The sequence below is a fragment of the Brachypodium distachyon genome, chromosome 3, assembly GCF_000005505.3.
Source record: "Brachypodium distachyon strain Bd21 chromosome 3, Brachypodium_distachyon_v3.0, whole genome shotgun sequence".
In the NCBI taxonomy this organism is placed as follows: Eukaryota; Viridiplantae; Streptophyta; class Magnoliopsida; order Poales; family Poaceae; genus Brachypodium; species Brachypodium distachyon.
The window spans coordinates 46,011,084-46,020,941 of record NC_016133.3 but is presented as its reverse complement, the minus strand read 5'-3'; the positions used below and the strand labels follow the sequence as shown (position 1 = coordinate 46,020,941).

The 9,858-nt window shown below is 46.8% G+C and overlaps 2 protein-coding genes and 1 non-coding gene across 3 annotated transcripts; 1 reads left to right on the top strand and 2 right to left on the bottom strand.

The window, feature by feature from the left end:
* Nucleotides 1-420: 420 nt before the first annotated feature.
* LOC104584270 lies at nucleotides 421-1,952 on the bottom strand. Its single transcript, XM_024461459.1, has 2 exons — nucleotides 1,943-1,952; nucleotides 421-1,856 (listed from the first exon to the last, which is right to left on the bottom strand). The coding sequence occupies exons 1-2, from the start codon at nucleotides 1,950-1,952 to the stop codon at nucleotides 421-423; spliced, it is 1,446 nt and encodes a 481-aa protein (XP_024317227.1).
* Nucleotides 1,953-7,772: 5,820 nt separating this feature from the next.
* TRNAL-AAG lies at nucleotides 7,773-7,853 on the bottom strand. The gene has a single exon. It is a non-coding gene; the product is annotated as a tRNA-Leu (tRNA).
* Nucleotides 7,854-8,068: 215 nt separating this feature from the next.
* Nucleotides 8,069-8,965, top strand: LOC100834326. Its single transcript, XM_003572519.3, has one exon. The coding sequence runs from the start codon at nucleotides 8,132-8,134 to the stop codon at nucleotides 8,606-8,608; it is 477 nt and encodes a 158-aa protein (XP_003572567.1). The 5' UTR covers nucleotides 8,069-8,131; the 3' UTR covers nucleotides 8,609-8,965.
* Nucleotides 8,966-9,858: the final 893 nt, after the last annotated feature.

Sequence of the window (9,858 nt, the reverse complement as noted above, 5' to 3'; positions counted from 1 at the left end):
AGACGGGCAGCGACTGGAGCTCGGTCACGTTGAAGTGCAGCGGGTCGTCATCAGCGGGCCTTGTGCTTGACATGTGGAACTTAGCCGCCGCGGGGCTGAACAGCCACCGCATCTCCGTTGGCGGGTATTCCACTTTGACCTCGATGGAGCAGTCCATCATCCCGCTTTCGAGATCTCTCATCTTGGAAATGACTCGCCACGGGTCCTCCACATCTCAGCAGCCGATCAGGTGCATCTTCCCGTCCTCCGGGTTATACACGCCCTCCAACGAAATCAGTACCGGACCAGGACCAGAGAACTCTTCGGATGCCGTTAACGCGGCTGACATGTTGAGTATTTCCATATCATTGTTTGCTACTACTGGCGTGCTTGTCGCCGGTTTGCTGGATTGGAACATTCCAACGAGCGGCCTGATCGAGATTATCTGCTGCTGAAATGATTTCCCCATGAACCGTTCAGGCACGAACTGCAGTTTGGGCACGAGGAGGAATTGAGGCCGAGGTCTTCGGAGAGGTCGGAGAGGCTCATCATTTCATCGTCGCCGGTGCCGCTGACGTGTTCCTTATTAGGATAGCTCAATAGCAACGACTTGGCCTTGGCGACCAAATTGCTGGATGTTTTGCTCCTTCGGAGGAGCTCCATGGCCTGCTCGACCTTGGTGTAGCTGTACACCATGCGCAGCCACTCCTCGGAGTGGCAGCGGCCAACCTTATTCCACGACTGCCTGGGATGCAATGCTCGTTGGAATGACAACGGGAAGTTGCCGCCATCCAGGGAGGTTATCTGCCCCACGATGATGCTGCGACGGGTTAGAGAGAACATGGTTGGGACGTGCAGGGACACGCGGTGCTGGCAGCAAGCCTTGCAGGTGCCGGTGCCAAGACAGCCCGTCATGCAAAGCTGCCCCGTTGACGCCCTCCACACGCCCTCGGCCGACAGAGTCATCCCGCTCAGCCCGGTCCGCCTCACCGCCGTCTCCAGGCCCTCCCACGGCGGCACGGCACGGAAGACCGCCGACACGAGCGCGGCACCCTTGCCGTCCAGTCCGGTCGTCTGCTCGCACCGGAGGCCCTGCATCATGAGCACAAAATCCTTGAGAAACGCCCTGTCCAGGGAGGACATGACGTTGTCCCCGGCCGTGAACGGTCCTAACTGCCCGCAGAAGAACTCATCCGTTGAGTCGCATTCCCAGTTTGGGACGACACTGAGCGCAGTATTTTCATTGTCGCGAAGGATGTCGCAGATAGGGACGTCTTCAGACACATCGTCCAAGGAGGAACGAGTGCCGCACCCGACAGTGGCCGCGAGCTCTTCTTCCTCTTCTTCTGGCCGGAATTGGTAGCTCCCGGAGAAATGGTCCAGTTGTGAAGCCAGCCAGACAGTGTCGAAATACACGTTGTCCGACTTATCGGCACGCGTGCTCATCATCTTGCCACGCACCGCTCGGCTTGTCAACGTTTGCTCCTTCGGGTACCGCAGCACGAGCAGCATGTTGTTGCAGTCGTCAATGACCGGCGGCGGCTGGAAGCTGTCGCTGACGACATTCTTTTCCGCGTCGTCGCACGGGCAGGTGATATTGCCCCCGCGCATAGGGAAAGCTTTCCCGACCATGCACAGAACCCTCTCGCCGCCGCCGCCATAGCCGCCGTTGGCAGTCTTCGTGTACAGGCCTTCCAGCGGTATATCGAGCCTGGCAACACCCAGCGGGGCATGCCGGTGCTGTGGATCCGACGCAGGCGAGCAGCAGCAGATGCTCCTGACGGTCAGGCTGAGGACCCCGCTGGCGTCGAGGGCGAGCCGATGCCGATGCGCCGTGCCAACGTGGGTGAGCGTGAAGGTTGCAAGGCGGCTGGTGTCTTGAAGAACACGAGTAGAGGCACAGCCGTCACTGCCAGCAGTCCCAGGAAATATCAACAATGGTGCATGGCCGGCTTCCTGGTACCAGTCGCCATTGGAAAATGGAAGCTCATGTGCCAGAACGTCGGCGTTAGCTGTTTTTTTTTAGAGTAACAGGAGGCGCCACGCGCCCCCGGTTCCATGCACTGAAACCAGAGTTGTTCACAGTTTTACAGCATCAAGTCTTTAACAAGAAAGGTCGTTAAGGACCATCACAATAACAGAAAAACAGGAACTAAAACTGCAAACAGACTAGAGCAGCTTCAGGTTGAAAAGGACTCCACAACTTTCTGGACTTTGGAACGTAGGCGTGTAGCGGCCAGCGGGTCTCCAGCTAGCTTCAGGTTCACCGGAACAGGGGAGATCGACAGCCTGGAACAGCAGCCTGCCAGGACGTCGGAGGGATCAGGTGTTCCAAGAGCTAGTCTTGGGGTTGTTCCAGCCGGTGTGGAGACGCCAAAAGAGCCGAAGCTTGAGAGCAAAAGTGGTCCACCTGCTCCAACATTCGCTCTTTGAACAGCAGCTTCCAGTTTTTGACTGATTTCAAGATCAGCCACCAAAGATGCTTAACATCAGACCAAACATGATGATTAAAGATCATGTTATTACGAATTTTCCATAAACTCTACATGACAGCAGCGCATATGGAGTTTATAGTGGCTAGTTTCTTTCCAGCCACCCAACAGCTTGAGATGGATAGCAAATCACTGCCAAGTTGTTTACCTAGAAAACTAGAGATAGTTCCCCAGATTTTCCTAGCAACAACACAATCAAATAACAAGTGGTGGACTGTTTCTGATTCAGTACAGAACACACAGTCCTCAGGTTTGATTATGTTTCTTTTCTTCAGGTTATCTCTAGTCATAATTTTATTTTGTGAGACCAGCCATAAGAAAACTTGTACCCTAGGGGGGGCCACAACCGACCAAACAGCAGGGATGAAGGTTGGGACAATCCCCCTAAAGTTGATAATATGATAAAGGGAGCTAGTGGAATATATCCCAGAGGAATTATATTTCCAGATAAAAGAATCAGGTTCATCTAAATAGGTTACATTCTGGGCAATTTGTTCCAATTCATACCATCTTTCCATTAGGGAGTCAGAAAAGTTCCTTCTAAAGGTGAGTTTCAGTTCAGATCCATCCCAGATAGAAGCTAGAGTGGCACATTGTTCATTGCACAAAATGTAAATCTCCCAAAATAGTACAGAAAGATGGGAGATGCCAAACCAAGTATCTTCCCAAAATATGATACTAGTACCATTACCAACAGACCATCTATAACCAAAATGGATAGTTTGGACTGCCCACATGACACCTTTCCAAAATCTAGAGACACCCACCACTTTACTAGTGAAGATGCTGGGTTTGTTGGTGGCATATTTGGAGTCCACAATTGTTCTCCAAATTTTATTTTTATCTAGGTTATATCTTTTTAACCAAGAGCCTAGTAAGCATAGATTTACATCTTGGAGACAAGGGATTCCAAGTCCCCCAAACTCTTTTTTCATGGAGACAAGATGCCAATTAGCTAAATGGATTTTCCTATTTCCATCAGAAGAGTTCCACAAACAGTGAGCCATATGGCTGTTAATTAGCTCAAGGGCCCATTTTGGGAATTTGAAGAAGGAAAGGAGATTAACAGGTATACTAGCAAGGCAGGTTTTAATTAGAAGGAGTTTTCCACTATAAGATAGGAGTTTTCCCCTCCATCCAGCAATTCTTTTGAGGATCTTATCCACTAAAGGTTGGATGTCCTCCCTCTTAAGCTTCTCATAATGCAAAGGGATGCCAAGGTACTTTATTGGGAATTTTCCAACAGTACAACCAAAGATGTTAGTAAAAGGATCCGTCTCAGTAGGATCCATGTTAATTGGGATAAGTTCACTTTTATTGTAGTTAATCCTCATCCCAGATACTTGTTCAAAACATGTTAAAATCCATTTCAAGTTAACAGCAAGAGAAGGATTATTAGCCACAAAGATTTCTTCCTGAGGAAGAGAGGGATCCGTCAGCTGTTAGGGCGGTGGCTGAGCTGAGGAAGTACTGGCACTGCCGCGTCAAGTCTTCCTGAGGGATGCCTGGATGGAACGGATGGGCAGGGGACGCCGTGACGCCCAGACATAGCAGCAAGAACACACAGAGAATCTGCTGCGTGTTGTCGCTCTGATCCATTGATTGGCGGCTTGGCGCTCTGATCAGCACTACACCTGAAAAATGATACGGCACGACACGAGTAAAAATCAAATGCGCATATGCACAGCAAATAAATGGAGAGAGATCATACTGCAATAAGGTCTGGTTAACATTAAAATGCGCGCAGATCACTCTTCCCGTCGCCTTGATAGCGGAAGAAGAAAGCCAGCAGACCAGAGCGTGTTTGAGTGTTTTGACTTTTCGGGAGGGGAAGTGACCAATGGCTACTGCCGAAGATGGAGGTGTCGGAAACCTGGAGTTGAAAATGCACTTTTGTGACCGGAAGCCCAGTCGCCGGCATGTGCTTGCGCTGCTAGAATCATGGTTATAATCGATCCCGACTGCTATCTCACGATCCAATAAAACGCAAATAATAAGGGCTAGATCGAGATAAGGAGCGCTTTTAAAAACTCATTTCTGTGTAATTTGGGATAATAGATACTGCTTATACTAACAGAAGACAAATTATATCACAACATACTCTGATGGAACATACAGACAACGGACACTAGTAAAATAACATAGATCACAAAGCCAACGTTTTTCTTGCTTATTGATAAAGAGCCGTGGCACAAATAACATGGCAGAGAGCATAAACAGGTTTCTTCCGGCTTATATACTTGAAGTAGCTCAAGTGTTTGTCTTGGTGACTTGAACAGGTTCTGATGGATAACTGTTCCATACTTGGCCTGTTGGGTCCGATCCGTCACAAGTGTCTCAGATTTGTAGTACAACTTCGCTAAAAAATAAGTTTGTAGTACAACTTTGTATTAACTTTTTACCAAATCTTCTTCAAAAAAAAGTTTACTAAATCCGAAACAATTATTATGGATCGGAGTAAGTAAGTCAAATTTGTAAGTGTAATAAGGGAACACTTGATAATACTCATTTTACACGGATGTGCTGTCCATCTCCAAAGTGTGAGGTTAAAAGAACTGACATTCCTAATCCGTCAAAAAAGATATCTGCTGAGATAGCCAAGAATCTTGTTGGGGTTGCCTTGCATCTCTAAGGTTGTGTGGTTAAGAATCCAGTTAGGAATAGTAGTATGTCCGCTCTCTGGCAAACTGTGCACAAGATATCTGCTGAGAAAACCAAGAATCTTGTTGGGGTTGCTTTGCATCTCTAAGGTTGTGTGGTTAAGAATCCGGTTAGGAATAGTAATAGGTCCGCTCTCCGGCAAAATGTGCATGTAACTAACTAAAATGAGTAATAGGATTTATTTATTTTGAAAAGGAGGAAAAACCTCGGGCTCTGCATCGATCGATGCACAGGCATAAATGAGTAATAAGATATACTACTCATTTTAGGATGTGTACCTCCTCCAGAGAATGGTCCTCGGACTGGGCGGTGGCGGCATTGGCACTGACAGCATCATGCTCCTACTTGGGGGAACCGTTTCGGGGAACGCTAGATCTGCGGGCGAGGGGGTCTTCGTCGGAGGGTGACTGTTGGACGCATGATGGTCGGTGATTCTGGCTTCCATCGTCGTTGCTAGGCTGACAAGATGCATTGTCCTGAAAATGGTGGTGGCAGTTTCTGTAGTGTGAGCAGACGGCGCACGGTATGGAATTGCTAGAACCGTTGTGCTCATGTGTGGCCTCCAGATTTTGATGTTGGGGGGTGGTGTGCGGTCAGGACATTCGGTCCTGACAATGGCCACCCCTTTCATCTGGCTTGTAGGCATATATTTGTGGTTTTGGGTTTGTATTGATGTATTTATCTTGTCAGACTTGCCAATAATAAAATATGGTTGGGTGCATCATGTTGATGCAGAGGCCGGGGGATTTCAACCCCCTTTTCGAAAATAAAACTGCGTACACGGCTCTCCAGGAGAGTAGACCTCCGGAACCTTGACCTTTGACATCCGGCCCAGAGGACGAACGATAACATTTTTGGGAGCATTTGCGCGTGATTCCTCGCTTCGCGTCGTCGGTTTTTTTATCATCAATGGTCGACAACCAAATCTGTTTTATTTTCATGTTGGGGATTACTGGAATTAGACTTGTTAGACAGCTTTGTGTTACTGTTTATCATGTCTTATTTGCATGATACAGTCGGTTTAGTTTTCAAAACTATGATTTTCAGGATCAAATATTTACTGAGAATAGCTAATTATTCGACAATTCAGCAACCTTGTATGTGTAGGCAATTTTCAGTTAATTACTCAATATGCAATTTTCAGTTAATTACTCAATATGCAATTTTCAGTTAATTACTCGATATGCTGCATGCTTCAAACCACTTATGTTCAATGGTCCACTTTAATAGGTGGCGGACTAAACTGTATAATTGGCTCACGTCTATGGGCCAAACAGTACAACCGCAATCTTTATACCATGATATATGTACTAATCAATTGCTTGATGCCTTGATACATAGACTCGCTATGTTAGATCACTTCTGTTTTGTATCCACACTCTCTGATATGTGATTGTATGACTTATGTTTTATGACATTGCAATAAATTAAAATGGATATGCGCATTGATTGATGAAGAGGCCAGGGTCCTTCTCTTTTTCCAAAAAGAAAAAGGTTTGTGTTGTGGTCGTCGATGCGATCATTAGCATGTTGGAAAATAATCTATTTGATATTTATCTGCACCTTCGTAATACCAAAGAAACGTGGGATGCGCTAGAAGCGAAGTTCGACGCTTCTGGTTCCGCATGCAACGCCTCCACCTAATGTGCTACCCTACTGTCGAGTCTGGTTCCGCATGCAACGCCTCCACCTGATGTGCTACCCTACTGTCGAGTCTTGAAGACTTGCCGTCGACATAGAGTCTGGGAGAGCATTTGCTGTCGAGTCGGTGAGACTTGTCGCAGATGCCTAAACTACTCCCTTTGTATCTTTGGCGCTTTTGAACTTCGCTGAAGCGGTTGCAACACCATAGTTGGCCGTCGAATCAGGACCCGACATGCATGAAGACCTTTCTTTTGTTAGATTGACATAAACACTAACATCATGCTTTCGTTGTAAAATACCATTTTATTATATGTCTGGCATTCATCTTATTAGTTAGTTGTTATGTGGTAAAACAGTTTTAAAAAAATAATATTATCAACTAAACATTAGACAGCCGAATTTAGAGGCATTACAAACTTTTCGTACTTTTGTAACAAACAATAAGCTACATTTTCAAAAACTGAAAAGAATGAATCAAGATTCTTCTCAGACTTCCTGGGTCAGCAGCTTGCCAAAAAATTGAGTAGAAGCTACTATCTTCTAGAGAAACTGCGTCCGAAAAGAAAAGGGTATAAATGTGCATGCGGAGTTACAGTGATTAACATGGTTTAATTTATACCCGGAGTACAAGTACTCACACGTTACTCTTACTTACGACGCTGCGTGTTCATCTTAAGGAAGTCGGCTTCTTTAGTATCTTTGCATAGCGTTTCTCAGTTCCACCGTTTGTTCAAATATACAGTACTAATTTTCTATTTTCATGACTGTTTAAGCTAACCACTACTATAAAGTTTTCAACTTTAAACTGAGACAGAGTTCTTGATATTGTTTTGCTCGGCCCTATGCTCCGGTAAAACCAGCATGGTTTCCTTTCTGTCTCTTTAGCTTTCTTTCATAACATGCTTCCCACAAGAAAAAATTGGCATAGAAAAACAAACGGATCTGGTTAAAAATTGAAACTAGAAACCGGAGAAAACAAAAACAAAAAAAACTATCTGTTGACAGTGGGATTTGAACCCACGCCCTTTCGGACCAGAGCCTTAATCTGGCGCCTTAGACCAACTCGGCCATATCAACTTGTATGCTTCTTCTGAGTCCATAAATTACTTAACTCTTCATCAGTTGATCACACATATATCATGCGTTCGTTCATACTTTAGTCACCCGTATCGTGCGTGTGCGTGCGCGGAAACGCAACACCAGCACACACCAAAATTGCAAGTCCGGCGACATACGCCACGCTCTCCTGCTCTGCTATATAAACCACCCCAACCACAGTCGATTTCTCAGCAGCTCCACCACTACACGTCCGAGCTAGCTAGCCAGGCCGCAAAGAGCCGCCGGCACCAGGCAGCATGGCAAGCACCAGCAGGTCCTTCTTCCTCCTCGCCCTCGTGGCCCTGTCCGGCGTCGCCGACCTGGCCGCCGCCGTGCGGCCGCCTATCGACACGGCAGAAATCCACGGGCCGGGGAAGAACCTCCCAGTGACATACACTGGCGTCGACGACCACGCCGTCGAAGCGGCGGAAGAACAGATCTCCGCGGCGGTGAAGCGCGCGGCGGCATCCGCGTCCGCGGCCCAGCTGGACGGGCTGTTCAACTGCATGATCGGGTGCATCACGACGGTGATGAACTGCGCGTTCGGGTGCATGGCCAAGGGCCCCGACCTGCCGCTCTGCGTCATCAGCTGCAACCAGAAGAGCATCGTCTGCATGATCCGCTGCGCCATGACGCCCTCGCCTCCCGGGCCCAAGCCGCCAGCACCCAAGCCGTCGCCACCCAAGCCGCCCCCGCCGGCTTACGCCGCACACGGCACCGAGACCTCCACCTAGAAGACACCGCCGATCGATGACGATTCTTAATTCCACGTATTCAGATATACAACCAGTTATCGACCATGCGGTCATGCATGATACTACCAGCAGGCAGCAGTATAAGATAAGAATGAACTAAAAAGAAGACACGCCTTATATATCATGGAGGTATCCAGATATATATTTGTAGCCAAAACTATAAGTTATAACTTCATTAATTCCCATTTCTCATCTAGATTTATGCCAGCTGAAAAGAAATTGTATGTCATATGGTTTATGACTCATAGTGAGTGTACTTATAATGTTTGAGCAATATATGTACATTGGCCTGAGACTATAAAATGTAATGCTAGCTCCTTCCTTATATGTATTAAATCCATGGTCTCAAGGTGTGTTAGAACATATATTCCGTGCTAACATCTACTCTTTTATCTAGAGTAAATTATACCGTCAATGGTTTTGTTACAAATGTCACGTTAAGCTGGATTTTCAAGACAATTCATCACACTGCGCTGGATTTCACACAGAGATTTGATCGGGCTCAAACTGTTAGTTAATATTTGTGCGTCCGACTCTGATCGCTTCAATGCTCCTTGAGTGTCTAATCAGGCTGAGGCATCCAGAAATTAATGTGTTACTTGGTTGACTTAGAAACAACTATTTCCCGGATGGAAAAGAACTAGCTAGCAAATCCAGGAAATAAGCAATGAGGTTGGCGGACAATCGTTTAAAAGACAAAGGAGCGAATAGATCATAGTCCCGATCGATAGATTTTTCTGTCTTTTCGTTTTTAACATAAGCCAAGATCTTATCAAATCAACAGGGGCTTGCAATCAGCACTGAAAGGATGCAACACGAAGGCTGAGCCAGGAGGAGATCTCCTCCCGGCAGTCCGGCTTGAACTCGAGCTAATGTATGAGCAACCCTAGTCTGATGATCTGATCTCACGTAGAGTGGACAATTGTGATGATCTGGTCACCCTTCGCAGAGCAATATTATACAAAGTTTTCGATAATTGATATTGTTCCTGCAACTACTAGGTCCATAGTATTCGTCCTAATATGCCAGCCTCGGAATGGCCTCCCGGGTTTGAGGCAAACGTCACCACCGGTTACCTCCAGGATTTCTTGTATGTCTGAACTTCAGAAGATAAAGCAGTTTACGTGCACTGTGCAGTACTGAAACGTAACTTAGAAAAAATAAAAGCCTAGCGAAGAGCCAGAATTGCATCTGTGTCTTCTCTTTGCTGCAGTCACTTGCCACAGTAT